Source organism: Agelaius phoeniceus, chromosome 5 (assembly GCF_051311805.1).
Source record: "Agelaius phoeniceus isolate bAgePho1 chromosome 5, bAgePho1.hap1, whole genome shotgun sequence".
In the NCBI taxonomy this organism is placed as follows: Eukaryota; Metazoa; Chordata; class Aves; order Passeriformes; family Icteridae; genus Agelaius; species Agelaius phoeniceus.
Window position 1 is genome coordinate 10455693 of NC_135269.1, and position 19988 is coordinate 10475680.

The 19988-nt window shown below is 40.8% G+C and overlaps 1 protein-coding gene across 1 annotated transcript in view; it reads right to left on the reverse strand.

Moving 5' to 3' along the window:
* The window catches only part of TBXAS1 (thromboxane A synthase 1), a 228199-nt gene that overhangs the window by 163554 nt on the left and 44657 nt on the right, over nt 1–19988 (reverse strand). Inside the window, exon 2 of the mRNA XM_054631033.2 lies at nt 11720–11813. Coding sequence (XP_054487008.2) covers nt 11720–11813 — 94 coding nt within the window. The remainder of the gene's footprint in view (nt 1–11719; nt 11814–19988) is intronic.

Consider the following 19988-nt stretch of genomic DNA (forward strand, 5'->3'; position numbering starts at 1 on the left):
CTACCTGTCCCCAGACACCATATTGATCCAGGAAGATACTGGGATCCTCCAACCTTAATTCCACAACTTCTCCTTTGCACACTAGGAACAATTTCTGCACCAAAAGGGCTGTAAAGCACTGAGCAGGCTGCCTAGCGAAGTAGTTGAGTCACCATCCCTGGAGGTATTTAAAAGACATGTAGATGAGACACTTAGAAACATGGTTTGGTGGTGGATTTGTCACTGCTGGGTTAATAGTTGGACTCCAGACACTTTTGCAACCTAAAAGACTCTATGTACAACACAACCTTAGCAGGAACAGAGGAAGGACAGCCTTGCACAGGTCCAACCATGCTGCAAAAGGTTCTTGTAAACTGCCTTCTCTACTGCCTCTGCAGCTAAATATAATTGAACCTGAAACACTTGGCCCATGCTTGTGCAAAAAGGTGGGTTTGAGATGGGAGGTTGGAGGGGAAGCCTGCACCACACGTTGCAGAGCTCCCTTGCCGGCTCCAGAGCAATGCTGTGCTCTGGGAGACAGGAGCTGTTCAAATGTTTTGACAGAACACGCCGATTCCTCGGGAATGTTTTTATTCTAGTCGATGTGCCAATTCCGCACAGATTTCCAGCAGAAAGCAGGCAGACTGTCTGGGTCTGCTGAATTAAAACGACTTCACCCAGAAAGAAGAAAAAGTTGCATTTTCAGACTATTTTTACTCAATCCATCATTGTAGTTGTTTTAGTCACTTTGTCGGATTTTTGTCGGATTGTTTTCAATTTTACCTGCAAATTTCATTTTTTAGCAGGATCTAAAGACAGGCCAAAAGGCATCAAAACACTGTAGAAAATTAAGCTCAAGCAGAAGGCCTCTGAAGACTTTTGAAACATAATTTTGTTATGTAAACAGTGCAAAGAGATAAACAGGGAAACCCAAAAATTAACCATGTTCTAACTAGAACTGCTTAATCTGGTTCTGCGAGAACCCAAAACCTCCATTTTTGCATTTGTGGTTGTCTTTCAAAGGCTTTCTTTTTTCCCTTTGCCTTAGGGAGTTATTTATAGGGCTATTATAATTTGAGGTCTGGTCTTCTCGTGGCAGGTCCTCCATCCAGGAAATGAAATAGCATTAGAAAATGAAATCTCACGTTTATGAGGTCTTAGAGATGGCTCCCTGGGGCACTGGAGAGGAAAAAAAGAGGTAGGGAAAAATATAAACACAAATATAACTACAAGATACTTGCAAGGTCCCTAATTCTATTTGTGATGAACTTTATGAGACTCTTTATTAAAATAGAGACCTCTGGTATAAGGTCACCAGCAACTTTTTTTCCCAAAAGCTCTCCCATTTCCCCCTTCTCTGTGATCAAGTGCCTTTTCCACTCCACCTTGGCTGCAAGGTGTTCCTGCCCTAGATTGTCTTCAGAAGTGGAACAAAAATAAGGATAAATCAAGTGCTACGCTCCGTCCTTCTGCCTCATCACACACTTTTCACGATGTACCACTTGTTGGTATTAACAGATATTAGAGTATTAACAGATCAAGTCAGATGTGTTCACATCTCTGTAAAAATCATGTATCAATCACAGATTTCTTATTCATACCCCTTTGTGCTTCTGTCCTACTCTCCAGAGCCACAACATCCCTTATCCTATCTGGGGCTTATCACTCACTGCTTCCCCTAAATATATAGAAATAAAAGTAAATAGAGGCAAATCAGGGAAGACTTTGGGGCTCACCATCTCCTTTCTCTGTGTGTCCAAAGAGAGACTTGCCTCAGCATCTTTTCAATATCTGTATTTTTAATCCAATTTACCTCAACAATAACCCTAAAACAATCAAATAAATTTGGGTACAAGTAAGCAAACCAATAGTACTTCTCTTACATTAAATAGATGATTAACCAATATCAAAAATGTAAAACAAAACTCTACAAAACAGAATAAGTTTTCTTCTACTAGTACATAAACAGAGGTGTGAAAATTTCAATGGAATGTATTACATAAACCTATCTAATCATTCAAAGTCCATTCATAAGAACATAGAACAATTAAAGGAAAATATAACTAAAATCAAAATTGATGATAGAACATAATTAAATTATCTACTCAATAACTTAAACCTTACACCATAACAAGAAAAATCAAAAATAGGTGTGCATATATTAATTACCATCATAATTATAACAAAACCTTACCTACTCCAATACATACAAAAGATAATTAACAAAATCATCAAAGGAATATTCTTAATACAAAAAGAAGGGGGAGATGTTGGAATCTGAAATGCAGGGAATTCTCAGAACTTCAGGGCCTGTAAGCCAAAGCTTGGAATTAAACACAGGATTTGATCTGAAACTTTAGAAAAGGTTTCCAGACTTAGGTACTAGAAATGAGAATTTGGATTTATACTTTAAAGCAGAAACACATTAAGAAATTTTAGAGTTTAAGACACAGAAAAAATAAAAGTAATTACAAAGGTAAACAAGAAGTTTAGAATACAATACTGTAGGTTTGTGTATCATAACATGATTAACTCAGAGAACTTACACTGTAGCATGAGTCCATAAGACAAAATATTTAAGGATTGGATCAAAAACAAATATCCTTATTAACAGTGTTCTGTTAGTCAATAAATCCTTAAAAAGTCCTATAACTAGGGGGTCTTACAAGCTTCCAAACCATACAGTAAAAATGTAAGCCAAACTCACCCTTCCTATCTATGTAGAAGAAAAATAAACCACATCATCTAAGAACTCAGAGATCCCGTCTCTAACTCTTTGAGAATTCCTTGAAAAAAATCCTCATATTTTCCCTTTTGAGTGGAACAGGAAAAGCACCATTCAGCAGAAGAATAATACCTATGTTTAAAGTCCCACTCAACTTCACAGAGAATATTTCAACTCATCATTGCACGTGACTTCTTATGGTTCCTTTACCCTAACTTCCAGCAATCCTACCTTAATCAACCCAAGCATAATCCTTCCTGTGAAAGTTAACAGTTTTCTAGACTCACAGAATCAAAAAGTGCCATCAGATATAATACACAAAACCTATGGAAATTCAGCAAATAGCAAAGACTATTTTGCAATTATTTTAATGTTTATTTCTTGCATACTTTATCTTGAAAATACATAGTTGAGATTCTTTGAAACATGTAGCTTCTTTTTCTCTTGTTTATAATTTTCAATTTTCTTGAAGTAAGGTAAAATAAGTTACCAATGTTCAGTGAGTTGTTTTTGCTACCTGAATATTTAAAACTGTCCCAGGGCAACTGTCCAAAGAACACTTCACTCTTCCCTCTGCCTTATCATAAATCTCCTAAAATTCATAGATTATTACAAAATTACAAAATCTAAGCAGGAAAAAACACTAATAGTTAAAAACAGAATGAAAAGTTAGAAAGTCCAAGGACAACCCAAGACTATAATTAATTCACTCATCCATTCATCAGCGTTGTATGATGACAAAGACAGAAAGAAAACAACAATTTGAAATACATTTCTTTTTAAACCACACAGGGTTGCTTAGGCTTTCTGTTGATTTTTCTTTTCTAAAAGCCAACCAACCAAAAAACCACCCAACCACAATAAAAACCCAGTCAAGTCACAAAAAAACCTGATTAGATTCAAACTCTAGTTGATTCTTGTTTCACATTACCATCTAAATTTAGACATGTGCCAAGGCCTCTAAGGCTGTGGAGAGACAGATTAACTTTTGAACTTTCTACCTCTCCGATAAGATGGGTCTTTTCTCACTCTTCAGTGTCTTTCTAGGCAACTTGTGTTTCTGGATCAAGCTGCAGAAATGCTTATAAAAAAAAAATTCAAAACAAAAAGCCCTCAAGAAAATAGCTTCTCATTTATTTCTGAGGAATTAGGAGAACAATGAGCACACAACAGCCAACTTACACCCATGCCACTTTGCAGCTACTGAAGCCCTCACAGCCCTGCACAGTGCCCACCCTACAAACTCACCCTGCCTTTCCATCACCACATCTATTTGACTACAGGCCACGAGTATGACCTCATTTCACACTCAGTACCTCTTAGGAAAAGTCATATTTCAACTCTACATCCTGCCTGGGAAGGGGGAAAGTGGGAAGAACCTGAAAGGTCATGAGTCTTATAAAGCTACCAGGTGGTGATGCCATCCAAAGTGCATCACAGCCAACCAGAAGGCAGGTGTTGAATACAAGGGATTTACCAGCACGTGTTTGAACAGGCAGTTCCCCAAAGCCTCCTATTATTAATTTTAATACAAAGCCTTGCAGAAACCAAGCCTAGCTAGATGCAGCAATCAGACCCACAGCAGCTGTACCTGCCTATTCCCAGAAAGGACAGGGAAGTATCTTGCTTGTCAACCTTTCAGGATGACTTGCTGTACAGAAAGCCAGCTTCTTATCTGAAAAGCCATATCATGGCTGTAAACATTTCTAGTGGAGCTTGGGTTAGTAGCACTTGTAAGAAAACCCTAATGAAAATAAATTGTTATGTATTTACCCATATGCTGAGGAGCATATGGCTAATGCGTTTAGACACTGCTAATGAAGTTAAGACTCTGCTAAATTTGTTGGCTCGTGGATAACAACTGTTCACAATACCCAATCTGAGCCTGCTATAATTTTAGCATTACAACTGATACCTAGCCATTATTATACATACTGGTCTTGCTGACATAGAAGAACTGGATTTCTGGATGTGGGGTTCTCCACATGTGATAAGAAGGTGAACAACATAGGATGCTTCCAAACTCCAAATTGACAGGTAATGTGAGCAAGTTACAATTTCATGTAAAATAACAGAGTTGTTCTTATTCATCGTATCCCTGATGCTGTTGCTTTCTTTCCTAATTTCAAAATTTTATCTATTCCAACCCCTCTCCTTCCAGGCCAGTGCAACTACAGGCAAAACTGAAGAGAACACAGTCACACTCAAGAAATAGTCCTGCTTTTTCACATTCACATGCAAAAGCCCATTGAGTTTACTCCAACAGCTATTGGAATCCTCCTGTTCAGACATCCCTACTTTGCTGCTTCTCAATATGAGTATCCCTGCTTCTTCTGGAGCTCAAGGTAAAGTCCAGTTTGTGACTACACTGGCCCTACCTGTATGCTACTACCTTTGTAACTACACATTGTCCCATTCTCCCAGCCCAAACACTGTGTAGCTCAGCTGTTTGGGTTCACTGCTGCTGCATGTCAGGCCAGAGCTGGCTTTAATTTAGCAGTACATGCTGCTTGAAGAGCAGGCTGCATAGCAAATTCCAGAGGGTTATGTGCAACCCTCTGGAATGCACAAATGATGATGATGAACGTGCAAATATACTCTCCAAAAGACATAACACATTGCAAACATCCATAGACCATTCTCATGAGCAAGGTGTCATTTTAATGATACAGACCTCTGCTCTCACTGATCTTGGGTAGTCATTTGGCAGCTGCCACCAAAAACCCATCAGAGGACAGTAGTCAAGTATGGCATAGAAGAGAAGTATCCTTCAGCACTGTTATATTGGGGAGCACCTCACTCAGATACCTTCATTTGTAGGCCAGAACTCAGGCCTGGCATTAATTCACAGCCTCACTTGCTCTGTGAATGTTGCAAAAAAAAAAACCAAAAAACAACCATATAAACTCCCTCTGGCCTTGGAGCATCCCAGTCCATTCAAGACAGCAGCAATATGAGCTTTCCCAAGCCTAAAAGACCCCAGAGAAGTTGTCCAAAATGTTTCACCATAACCTGATCAAAAAGTAGACCTACCTATTCCACAACATCATCTTGATCATTTTGCAGGTGGATAAAAGAGGCTCAAGGTGAAGCAAAAGAGATTTGCATACCCAGAAAATAAGAAAGCTTTGCCCCAGTCAGATTTGCCCAAACACAGATTCTGAGGAAAGCCAGGAGCATGATCAGGGAATCTCTTCTCACTCACTGTGCTGCCACAGAAACATCATCCCCTTTCCACTTTGCCTCAACCATTGCCTCTTCCCCCCATGCAGCATTTAATAAGGCAAGCATGAAGTGTGTCAGAAAGAACAACCAAAGCATGGGTTAAGGGATACCAAAACCATGATGGTGCTCATCAATGAAGTCTGCATCTCCTTCTAGGGGCAGCTCCTGAGATCTGTGGGAAGCATTGACACAGTCCTGCACAAAAATAAATGTTAGAGCTGCTCTAGGAAAAAGCCACACCATTAGCACACCATTCCTTGTAATACAAAAAGGAATTGCTTCTTCTCTCAAAAGGAAGAATGGTAAAGTCCAGAAGAGCAAAGGCATCTGTCATGACCACTACCACCTTCATTGCATGGGTCACCATTATTCACCAGTAAAGCAGTGATGATTCATCCCCTTTTTCTATCACATGAAACCTACCAGTTGCTTTGTGCAACCTAATACTGTCTCAGCATCCATAAGTGTTATTTCAAGTTCATGTCACATTCATAGCAAACACAGTTATGGGAAACACTGCAAGTGCAAAGAAGCCAAGGACACAGCATCTCTACAGAAGGGTCTCTGAGGTGCACACACTGCTCCCCAGATGCCCTGCTGAGACCCCCCACCAGTGCAGGGACAATCTGGGGTGAGCTACAGCACAGCTCTACCTGATGCTCAATCTGAGCAACTGAGGTCCAGCCCTTGCTGGAGGCTGCAAATAGCATTTAGTCAAGTGGGAGACAGCCAATTGTCTCCATGTCTTGATTTCCTGCTTTAGGCTCCCACAAAGAGACACTGCACCACCTTTCAGGTTATCTGACAATGCTAACATCTGATCAAAGGTAACGCAGACTATCAGATGAAACCAGGAAAATACACATCTTTAAAAGGGAGAAAGACTGGCTTTATAGATGTAGAAATATACATGTAAACTCACATCTAACCCCAGGTTTTCTGTCATGTTGCAGACAGTGAAATAGCTAGATTTAGATCTGCACCAAATACATGTTCATGCCTCCCAGTCTAGGGTGGTGGCATTCCCAGGATGTAAGAGAAGACCTGAATCACCCCAAGAGGTCTGTTCTGGCAGTCAGCAGCCCACAGCATATGCACACACAGGCAACTGGGGGAGACAGACAGGTTGGTTGGTGATGCTACAGCCAACCTTTCTGGTTCCACACAAATAGCTATCAAGTCGCAAAACACACACTCCGTATCTCATTCTTCTGTTGTTTATCTGCACAAAGAAACACAAAACCATATGCAGGCTTTCACTGTCAATATAAGCCATATTATTCTTGTAATTCAATCCAGGTCCAGAGCCTGAGAGCTCCTTTTCCTCCCTTTCCTCCCCTTTTTGCTCCCCTCACCGTTTGCCTCTCTCCAACCTTGTTTAGGTTTGAATGCTGTGTCATTAAATTCCAGAGCAGTAAACACTGCAGCCTCTCTCTCTAAGCACCCACACAGTGCTTTCTAGGCTAAAAATTAAACATGGGGTAATCTCATTCCTGAAGGACTCTGCCTTTTATTTTCCTTTATGTCCAGTTTGAAGGATGCTTTTGGCAGATGCGTAGTGAAGGAAAAAAAAAATGTTTGCTCTCTGCTTCCTCCCTGCACTCCCCCCATTTCCACTCCCACCCATCAGCCATAAAACAACACAGCCCAGCCAGATCCCAAACTGAAAGCAAGACAAAGCACCCACACAGCCCCCACTTCCATTCAGCAGAAATGGGCCACTCCAGGGTAGCCCAGGATGTACAAGTAGGCCAGACTGGAATAAACAGAGTAAACAAAGGGTATCCTGTCCAAGCTGAGAGGGGCTAAAGAGAGGGATGTCTTTCATTAACATGCAAGGCAGGGATGCAAGCACACAGACAGTCAAAAGCATCACTGGAGCTTGCTAGGAGTAATAGGAAGAAAGAAGCACATGATCACACCACTGTAAGCCAACCAAAGCACATCACTCAGCTGCACATCCCACCTAGCAAGGACCAAAACAAGGCAGAAACCCACACACCCACCACCACCCCAGAACATCAGGGGCAGCCCCAAAGCTGCTGCAGCGCAGTGTGGCTCTCCAGGAGGCTGAGTGGGGAGCAGGGCACACAGGTACAGTGTCAGGCGACCAGGGCCGTGCAAATGTCAGAGCCAATGACATTTAAAAACAGCAGAGCTGTCATTTTAGGAAGGGAATGGGAAAGGGGGAGAAAAGCACAGCACAGCCATAGCAGCAGGTCAAGTGTTTGCCAGAGAGCAAGGGTGATGCAGATATGTGGCTTCTCAGTTTTCGGGGCATTTGTCACATAATAAAATCATTAGTCTGGGAATTGATAAAAGAGTTTGGTTTAGTTTTTCTGCAACCTGCTGCTATAAAGCCCATAGAGATCCACAAGTGAAAGTCCATGCTGTGTATATCCCTGTGTCAACCATTACACAGCTATCAGAAACAACCCTCATGTTTTTCCAGACTCATAGGAAAAATGCAGCACATGGCGAGGTGAGCAAACAGTCAGGAATTTGTAGCAAAACAGCAGCCTGTCAGCTGCAAGTCTGCTCAGTTATTGGAAAAAATTGAACATGCTGCTTTTTTTAAGCAGCCTAATCATATTTACTATTACATCAGACTTACCCACCACAAATTGTTCTCATGCAATGGAAGAATTTTTAATCTAATATCTTGGACTCAGATAATTTCCCAGCTGCAGAACTGCAATAATTTCCTATCTTCCCATTGTTGAGATAAGCCGATTAACTTGGATATGTTTTAGTTTCAGAGTGTGATTATCTCCCTTTATTTTACTTGAGAGAGAAGGGTGACTTATAGTAAAATAACTTTGTTTTCCCCAAGCCAGCTCTTAAACTCTCCTTTTCTGTGATGGAGATAGGTCTTTCCTGTTGCATTTTCTTTAGCCACTTTATTCTCCACACTTCCTCTTCCTCTCTCAGAGACACTACATTAACAGCTACTATTATTTTACTGAAAGAAAATACACTGTTCAAGAAATCTCTGAAATAATTCTTAAAAACAAATAAAAATCTCATTTAAAAAAATCTTTCCTTGTTTAGAATACCTTTGAACGTTTATTAAATACCCCACAACCCAGCACTACCGGTAAAATCCTGCTTGCACTGTTCCTTTGTTTTCAGGCACACTTAAAGAAGAAGAATTAAAAAAAAAAAGATAAGGCCTGAAGCTCTGATTACATGCACAGTGCAGCAAAACAGGAAACTCCATTTATTTCAGTAGAAGTGATTTACACCCAAGTAAGGGAGAAGACAAGAAAACCCTTGAATTTATACCATTACAAATTGTAAAATACTGCTTAGACAATCTTGGTGAGATTTCTTGACATTTAATGATTTTTCTTAAATTCCCAGGTCATAGATTTACTCTATTAAGTCAAAGGGACTTCCTCTCCTGCTTTATTTCTTTTCCTTGCATTTCTAGCAAACATATTCTAGGAGAAAAGCCTGAATCCATAAGATGACGACACTCTTTGGACTGCAAGACTGCATATGTGGAAGCCTCTTGATTTCCTTTTATCTTCCAGATCTCATTTGTGTTCAGGGCTTTTCAACCTGTGTTAATTTGCAGACCAAATTCAACACTGGAAATGTATGAATTACACATATGCAGATTCCCATACGGCACATATCAATTCATTCCTCTTAGTCACCATTCATTAATTCCTTTGAAATAAATGTTCATGGTTGAAAAGCACGAGTTTGATGATTTAATGGGAGTGTGGCTCACGTGTTTTCCCTGCACAAGATTAGCAATACTAAGAAAGAACGAGCCTGTTTAAAGGGAGACGCTTCAGCTATTTTGGTGGAATGGTTGCATAAACATGGAAGGCCAAAAACTTATTATATATGGAGCAACAGAACAAAAATCAACATTTTTTTACTTCCTATTTAACAAAAAAAAAACCCCAGTATATAAAGTAAACCCAACCCCAACAAGCCATTACTCATGCACAGCAGTGTCCCTCACAGCTAAGCCACTAAAACCATTCCTATTTCCAATAAAGTGATGGTCAAGCCCTGGTTCTTGCTTGGGGGAAAGAGAAAGTGGACAATGTCCTCTACTGGCTGCAGTGAGGGCACTTGTGCCCCTGAAAATGCTCTCATAGACAAGAGCCTGCAGTATAAAAGCAGGGCTCCCATTATTGGCTCATTGCTATGGGCACTATTCTAGGAAAGCAGATCCAGAAAAAATGGCAAAATACATGAGAGGAGGAAGAAAAATTACCAAGAGCCTGGGCTCCTCCCTGCCCACTCCTACTGGCAGTGATAGCATGGTAGAGAAGATGGATGGTGAAATGCCAGAGTTCTGGACATGCAGCCTGGCAGTGCTTGTGTGTGGCTTTGCACCACTCAGCTCCTTTTCAAATCAGTTATTTCTTGGTATCCCAAGATACAATTTCTCAGCTACCTTTAATTTATTTTTCTTCCTAAAAGGTGGTAAAACCAAGGTAAACTTTTTTGCATTAGCCTGATTTAAGTTAACTTAATGAATGCTATTCTAGCAATGAAATTTGCCTAAGAGATCATATGATCATTTTGGGTCATTTCTCAAAACCTTTACACTTCTATGCTGGCACAGGGCACACCTATCTAAAACATACCAAAATAACTTTGTCTCTAGGCACCTTCACCTAACAGCAAGTGTTAGCAGGTAACTCATGATATCTGGATTTCACCACTAAGGAGCTACAGAATGAGGGGCTTTCTGCCACCCAGCTGAATTGAAACCCAAAGAGTGAAGGTGAACAGGTCAGCATCCCATACCACCAGAATCCCTTGCAAGTTAAAGTCACCCTGCCAATTCCAGTTCAAATTAATCTAGAGAGGATTAAATCTACCTTTTATGCTATTTTCTAAATGAAATCAGATGTACATGTAAAACTGGCATTTAAAAGGGTTTTACCTAATAATGAGTCAGGTATTGACAGAACAATCACCATGAAGACCAAGGTAAGAGGCAATATATTCTCATTAATAATTCAAATCTCAGCATGGATATTGATGACCATGCACTTAACAGGGAAAACTGGGCAGCAGCTGGAGCTGGCCCAGATTTCCTGAAAAGTTGTTGGGCTGCAACAGAGACACACAGGAGAGATTTTACTGCAAGATCCAACCAGAGAAACGGAGGCTCCTCATAATTAGGCTATCTTGGACCCTCAGCAATACCACCAAAATGGAACAAGGAACAAAACACAGCATTAGCAGTCTATAGCAAGAAGAATGGTGAGAAAAATAAGGGAATAAAATCTGGAAGCAAAATGCCACTACTTCCTCTTCCTCATAGCCCTAATATTTGCAGCACAGAGCAACAACATCCAGCAGTACCTAATTCCAGTTACTGCTTGGGAGCAAGCAACATTAAAGGCTTTAAAATAAATGTGTACAATCGGCAAAAGTGCAAACAAACAGAAAGGTTGTAGGAGCCAAAACCACTCAAACTCAAACCAGTTGGGGCTAGTTAACATAATCTGCTCTATTCACATAACTAAGTTTGTTTCACTGAGGGCATGAACTTTCTTGAAAAAGCTCATGTAATTAACTGCAGGAGTTTACACATTTTCTTTCTCTCAAGTTTACTTTACCCTGGAATTAGAGCTGCTTACACACAACTGCTCCTACCAATTCATTCAAAAAGCTGAGTTTTCCTTGTCCTTGTTCCAGAGGGACGTGCCTGAAGAGGTGGTGCCAGTGAACTGTAGGATTCTCTTCAATTTCTCCTGCCTCCTATCCACTCTTCCCATCACTTTGATTGATGCAAAGAGAAACGTATCCTACCTCACGGAAAAAGAGCAGGTTTCCAATGAAGGGAAGAGGTCGAGGATGTTGGATCCCTACTCTGCTTAGTTTGGAGAACGCAGATGTGGAGTACCTGGGAAAAAATAAGGTAGGATTTTAATTTTGGATCTTGTCATGATAGGACTTGCCACAGTAGCTAGTTCAGATGACTTCCCTGGATTCAGAGAGGGAGGAGAAGCTTTCTGTGCTGGTCAAACAGAACTGCCAATGTGATTACATTGCTTGGCAACTCCTCGGGTCACAAAAGCAAATGCAATACACTGGTGCTTCAAAGAGGGCAAAAGGACCAAGTGACTCAAACACAAGCCTGCAAAATTGAGCAGTGGAATGAGAGAGCTGCTCCTCTTCCCACAGAGGGTCTCGTAAGTCAGGAGTGACTCTCCAAAGCTGCATGAGGCTATAAACGAGATCAAAAGAAGCATTTGGGGCTTGACTTCTGTGGCATTGTTGGGAAAGGAACAAGACAGATTTTCAGATTATTTTCTTCTTCCATCACCTCTACCTATACAGATCACAGAACAAAAATTCAAACTAGTCTCAATTGTCCATGAGCCAAGACACTGTCAGTATGTTCAAGTCAAGCTAGTATTTGGATATGCTGATTAAGTGATTTTTTAGAGCTGCCAGTCAGCAAATAGAACAAATATAAAAGAATAAGGGGAAAAAAAACCCAGACTGAAAAGATTCATGCATCCCTTGTTACAGATGAAACTGTGGCATGTTGACAGGGACAATACTGGAAAAAAAGAAAGGCTCTAGGGTTTGGGTTTTCTTTTTCCTCCCTTCCCCCTTTCTTAATACAAACAATGAATTTAAGTCAATGGACTTCAATTAGTGAAACCTGAAAGAGCAGGAGCTAGCAGCAGCAGCTTTGATTACCCAAAGACACAACTTTCATTGTGCAGTTCTGTTTGCTGAGATTTCCTGCAGCACAGTACCTATTTTCTTAATGGATTTTCTTTTGTGAAGGTATTTACAAAAATCATAATCAGGAGATAGAGGTTTAATAATTTTTAAATAGCAGCCATTTTCTTTTTTTAATGGGGCAGTACAAACCTTTACAAACACAAACCCTCTCACAAACCCAACAGAAATGATGCATATTCAGTCTATGCAAGGACACTGTGTCAAGTATGACAAGGTATCATGGAGTAAAGGCACAGAAGTCAACATTTATTACACATTTTATACATATTATTGATTTCTTGGCTACTTAACTGCTTTAAAAAATATGAGATTTTCCTCAGCTAATACTCTTGGGAAAAGAAATGTTTTAACTTTAAAATGACAAAACAGCCTACATGATACATTTTCATCCCCAAAGAGAGGATTTTTTTTTTGCTGTTGCTGCTGTTTGAAATCTTCCTGAAGGGTCTTTGTGTCATGACAAAGTCCTCATCTTCAGTATGTAAACAGTGAAAAAGATTAAAATCCCTGTCATTGAAAACCTGTCAATTTTGCAGTATTCTATCCTGATGTTTTCACTGTAAAATAGATGGCAGATCACAAAACACCAGGCTACAGTTAACTGTTCATTTCACCACACACCAGACAGTCTGTAGACTTCTGGTTTTCATGTACAGCAAAGTAAAGAGGGACTGCAACAGAGGCTTACACTAGACAAAGTCAGTTATGTGATCACCAAATATTTTCAAAGGAAAAAAAAATAATGAGTATCGTTTCACAAGGCAAGAAACACAGAGACTGTGAAGACTATTTATACTTAGATGAACAGTTCATCATTGTCAGCTTCTGAACATTACTGGCAGCTTCATACAGCTGAGGATTTGCTTTCCTTTCCCCCCCTCCCAATGTGGTTTTCTCCACTGCTTTTTATTCAATTACATTTGAAGCAGGTTTTAGAAAGGTAGGGAACAGCAGTTTACAATGAGATGGGAGAGGGAAGCAGTGTCATCAAGTTACAGACTGGAATGTAACAACAAAAGGGTGAAGCCAGCAGGATAGGAGAGAAAAAAAGACTCATCAATAAACATATCTACCTCTACTCTATGATTTTACAACATTTCTGGTGTTGTTGAAACACCTGATGCTTTACAGAAAAGAAAACAGTATGCAGGTGACCAAAGACTGACAGGGCAGCACACACAAAAGAAGGATCTAACACTGCACATGTAGCCTTAACTTTGACCATTTCTAGTGCAACAGCTTACCTTCTGCAGCCTTAAATATTAAAAGCTTCTCCCCATCTCTGCAATATTTCAGCTCAGTCTCAGTATTTTAGGTTGGGGAGAGAGAGAGAGGAAAGAGTGGCTTATGGACTTCTTTAAAAAAAGAAAAATTGTCCTGTATAACACACAGTGAACACCAGCAATACATGAATCTGACAGCTTTGTGGCACAAGCCTCTGCCTTTTGAGCCAGAAGAGGCTGATAACTCAAACAGGCCAATTTGTGTGATTTGGTCACTCCATGACACACCCTTGGCCAGTAACTCAGAGCTGCATCCTAAGGGCACTGGGAAAACACTGTCTGGGTTTTGTGGCTGGGATGGGAGGTGGGCTAGAAGCTGGGCAAGTGCAAAGAGGCAGGGTGGCCTTGTGGGCAAAGCCATTTGTCTGGAGAAGCTGTACATCTAAATTAAACAGCTCCAGGCCTGCCTTATCACCAGTGGCCAGTTCTCACTCTGCCACTTAGTACACTTCTATATTAGCACAAAAATTAATCTGGTATCAGGAAACCCCCTGCTGTTGCTGTGGGTACACAATGACAGTGGAAGATCAGCCAACGGACTAGAAAGGTTAAATCAAATGCAAAATGTAGAAATACAAGAGATGCTAAGAGGTGACCAAGATAACCAAAGATACGGAACCACTTCTGTGCAAGAAATAAGCTAACAGGCTATAGTCTTAATCATGGCAGGAAAAAAGCAACTGATGCAGGTTATGACAAACATTTAATATCATGCAAGGCTTAACAAATAAATTAGGAGCTATTACCCAAAAATTTAAAATGTAGTATGAAAATCCACAAATGAATATTCAGGTGGCAGGGTTAAAAAAGAAACACTTTTCCAATAAATAAATATACTATCTATGGAACTCATTACCACTGATGATGGTACTACTACCATCTACTCCAGAAGCATAAAAAGCTTCAAAAGGTGATAGAATAAACTAATGGGGGGTGGGGGGAGGGAATCCACAGACACTTTAAGCTAGTAAGTTTAACAAATGTAAGAGAAATACATGGAAAACATTAAAGGAAAGGGAAGAAAATTAATCAAATTTGTTTTCTTAATCAAAGAACTAGTCTGTAAACTTCTAATTGCATAATAAGAGATTAGACTTTTATAAAACCTAAAAGATAAAACCTCAGACTCTTCAGGTTTCTTACGAGGAAGAGAGGAATGAGTCTATGCAAAGTGAGGGGCATGAAAAGGATAAAACTCTGATGGCAGCAACATGTACTGGACAATCTAGTACATTCTCACTCAAAAGAGAAACATACCCTAATATTTACACAAGTACAGTTTCCTGCACAACCTTTAATTTTAAAGCTTGGCATTATATTTTGAATTAAGTGACAAGACATCAAAAAGAACCAGAGGAACATCAGCAATGAAGTAGATCAATAAACAATTCAGAAACCCTTTGAAGACATTTAAATGGCCTCTGAGAGCAAAATGCTCTCTGTATATATTAAACCCAACTGCTAAAAGGAAGTTAGCATGCCAAATTCATTCCTGTAGGCCAACATGGCAGATACAAACTCTCTCAAATACTAACTTCTCTCCACAAAACACCACTCAAAAAATTTAAAAAAAAAAAAAAGAGAGAAACAGATAAATAATATAAGTTGAGAAGGATATATCACCAACAGAACCAGCTATCTGTCCAGCCAGGTCAGTACTGACAGAAAAAGTATTATGCTGTCTACCATTAAGGGTGATCAATTTGTGTAGCAGACAAGATTACAGTTTCCAATTCTGCACCGTGGAGTTCAACATCCTGTTGAAATTACCCCAAATTTCTCCCAATACAGAAAGTGCATCATTCCTTCTACATCTAAGTAATACACAACCTAATAATATCTAAAAAGCTATAAACTGGGACACAGAGATGTTATTTAATCTCATTGTTGGGAATTGGGAGCTGTGTTATTTTGCAAGACTGATTGGGAAAACAAAGCATTTTGCTGAGATAATGGAAATCATTCCTGCCAAACGAGAGACACTCACCATGCATTTTTACCTATTTGCCTCTATTGACGTATTCCCATACCAGATTCCAGTTAACACTGGGATGTATTTTGCTCACAGAGTAGTGATAATGCACAAAATAAAGGTAGCCTCCCCAGCATTACAATGATGGCTTGTGAAAAAAATACACAAAATATACAAGCATCCCTGGGAGCCCAGTCTCACCAAAACATCATCCCAAAGCTGGCTATAGCTCTCAGCCCTCTCTGGGAAATTTTGCATTATGAATACTGCAGCAGGGTCACTGGAGAGCTGCCATCACATAAGTCTTTCCTCTTGCCAGCTCCTCAGAATATTTAAAGTAGAAAATCATTATCGGGTCCCATTCTGACAAAGGAACACACAGAAAACAAGTCTTGCAAGTGGGTGAGTGCTGCAGCCAAAGTGATACCATCCCAGAAGGATACAGCCTGTGCTGATTATTAACTCTAGAAAGTGTAGTCACTGAAAGAAAAAACAAAACCAAACCGCAAAATTAAATCAGCTGTCCATCCCCAAAAGACAGTCTCTCAGAAAACAGAAGAGAGAAAAATGGGGAAGGTAAATCCCTCTTCTTTGGTCAACACAGGCTGCTAAATTGCCCTTTACTGTTACCCAGCAGTACCTCTGGTGGAAAAGGAGGGATTTGCTGAACAAAAATACACTTGGATGTGTAGAATATCAAGCTCAGAGAATGGAACTATTACGATACCTCCAAAAAGAGATACTGAATATCCACAAGTGTACCTCTAAGAATGAACTGAAATTAATCTTCAACAGACACTTTAGTCAGTTTGGGATAAGGAAATTTGAGTGCTGCAATTTGATTTTCAAGCTCAACAAATCGGTACTTTTAACCATGAATTTGTAGGGCTATAATAACAGTTTCAGGGATAATGAGAACTTCCATGTAACACTTGCTCTCCTTAATCACTTGCACGCACTCACAGAGTCTTAATTTTGACATAATTGCACAAGAAAAAGAAAGACATTGCACACACTTGCACCATCTGCCTCCACATGGGCAGATGTTTTCCAGCTGCAAAACCTAAATGATCATTGGACATTATTTCATTGAAATATTTGCTAATGCATCAGGAATAGTGTGCAGAAAAGGCAAGTATATATGCCCAATATTAAATTCATGCCTCATCTATCTGGTAACAATCATCTTTTAATCCATACTGTTCTGGTCTGTCAAGCAATTTCCTTCATGTCTCTTAAGAGAACTGATAGTCTCAAAAGATTGGTTATAATAAGGCTTCAGGTTGTCACAGTGTATTTAAAGTTTTGGGGGTTGCTTTGATTTAAGTTCTAAAAAATGAGCAGTGAATCAAGGCCAATTAAATGAAAAAGCCCAGGCAGAAAAAGCAAGACTCTTCACCATATTCCAGAGTAGCCCTGCAAGAGACAGATGGTCTGTGCAGCAGGTCAATGACAATATTTCATCACCTCTCTCAGAGTGCAACCTCTTCACACTGGGCGGTGACTTTTCCAAATAAAGAGCAAATGAACAAGAGTCATAAATCCACAGCTTCAGCCCTTCTTTGTTGGCTCAACACCTTTAAACAAAATGATGGAGGTCAGAAGCAGCAGGGGCTGTTGGCTCCTTATAGCAATATATAACCTTGGGAAAGGAGGTGGGAGCTCCATCCTACATGAGATGGACAAAGAGACATCCCACCACAAAGAGGAGCCTCCTCACCAGGAGGATTGTCCACAGCAGATCTGAGGTCTGGTGCATCCATGAGGCCATACCTGATGTCTGCAGCAACAGCTGGGTCAGAGCTGATAGCTAAGCTCAGCTCATGTCCCAGCCCTGCTGCCTTAACCACACACAAAGCTATCCTTTCACTCCCTAGGAACCACTGGCACCATACCTTTATTAAGGAGTGGTTTCTTCAAGTGCCTGTTTATCAGACTAATATTGTGGGGCATACAGAAGAAAATGGTACCACCTCAAGGCCACAGATGTTCTTGTTTCAGCCAGGAAGACTGAAGTTGGCAAAAACAGGTGCATTGCTAGAAACACAGTGTTCAGAAAATAGTAAAATTTCATTACCTTTTTTTCTCTCAACTAATTACATCTGTTAATTTCACAAACGGACGTGTCAATTAAAAGGACATGAAGTTTCAACCTTATCAGTCTTCCTAATTGCTATGCAAGTTCATATCCTTGTGATGCAACTCCATTTGCAGAAAACATGGCATCATTTTTTGTATGCATCTCAGTTGTTCCTACACCCCAGGAAGAATTGTACAGATGCAGGCAGCAGTTTCATCTTTAAATTGAGAGAAAGCAGTCTGCTTGGGAGCCTGATCATTCTGGCTTTTCATTGACATAAAGAAGGTACTAATGGGCCACTGGGCCATTATCTCATAGGGCCAAAAAGGGGTTGCAGTGTTGTAGTGGCTGAAGTCCCAAAATGTTACTTAGCAGCACATCAAGTAGTGGTGTAGGTGCAGGCAAAGCCACACTGCATTCCCTCTAGAGCTTACAGACCTCAGCTGCCTTTCTTGTTTTCTTCCATGGAGTTGTGGTCTACCACAGAATTTGCCTGGTGTCTGTTGCTGTCAGGAAACCGGTTTTAGAGTTCAGCTCTCATACCACATTCGGCAACAGCACATGCAGAGTCACTCAGTGACACCAGGAACCAGCTGGCACAAGGTTTGCATGATGTCACACCCTGCCAGGACAGCCCTGGGAAAAACAAAATTGCTTCAAGAGGCTCAGGGCCCCCCAGTGCTTTAGGGCCAGAGGCATCTCCCTTAACTGGAAGTGAGGTGGGGATCACAGTCTTATCCCATTTTTTGAGTCCAGCCTGTGAGCATACCTGTGGCAGGTACCAAAGCTGTGACAAAACAGCTGGAGCAAACTCCAGGCATTTTCCCCCTTGCAATCTCAAATGAGCAGTGGTGACAGACTGCAGGGACAACTCACCTCCCTGGAGACAGGTCTGAATAAATGCTCATACCTCATGATTACACAGCACACAAACTAATTCTACTTATTTATTTTTAAGTTAACACCAGGGGCCACCATCCATCTAGTGCACTGAAGGTGGCAGAGGTCCTATTGACCAGAGACATACATGATCAGAGCACCAGAGATCATTTAATGGTGCTCAGAGAGCCTGAATTAATGGTCCACAGCCTGACTTTGTTCTGGCATTGCCTAACTTGTGTGGGCTTTACTTCACAACCTCAATAATGTGACTTTAATGCAATTTTCTTTGCAAGTCCTCATTTAAAGAAAAAAAACTCATTAAAAATACATCATATTGCATCATTTTGCATCCACAGGGGTCATCAAAAGACCATAGACTATGGCAAAGACCTTTGGCAAATGAGCTAATGGAAGGCTGACTGAAGAGGGAGGTTGTCTTTCACACAAGGGAGCTGTGAGGCACAGCCTGCCAGAGAATCTCTCAATACTTCCTCAAAGAGAAAAAACAGCAAAATTCAAGAGTTCCCATACTAAAATGCTCGACTTCTTTCTGGGTGCTAACATCTTACTAGTGAGCCCTTATCTGCTCCTCTGTCAGTATCTCCATGCCCTGTTCTTCCTCATCCATGGACCTGCCACCCGCTCCAGCCTCTGCTTCTCACTGGAACTGACTGCACTGCCACCCTCACCCCGCCCCTGCATCGCCTCCTGTCACGAGCTCCCCAAATGACCCCTTCCCAATACAGTCCCACACTGGATTGTATCAGCCATTCACCCTCCTTCAAGCAGCAATTTATCCCAGTTTCTCCTTGCCTAACCTCATTCCTGTCAGGCTGTTTGCACAGGCTGCCCACTTGCAGTCCCTGTGCCCAAATCTCATTGCCGCTGTGACACCCCAACACAATCCCACTGGAGAAAGGCTTCTCTCAGTTGCTGCACTCAGAGCAGCCAGCTGCTGTCAGGGACCTGCTGCCTGGTCAGCCCTCCACACACACACAGGGTGGGACTATGCTTAGCAAAGACAGAATCAGAAACATTCACTTAAAATTATGTATCAACAGAAAAGATGGCAGTGAACGTGTGCTAACTGTAATTTTTCAAACA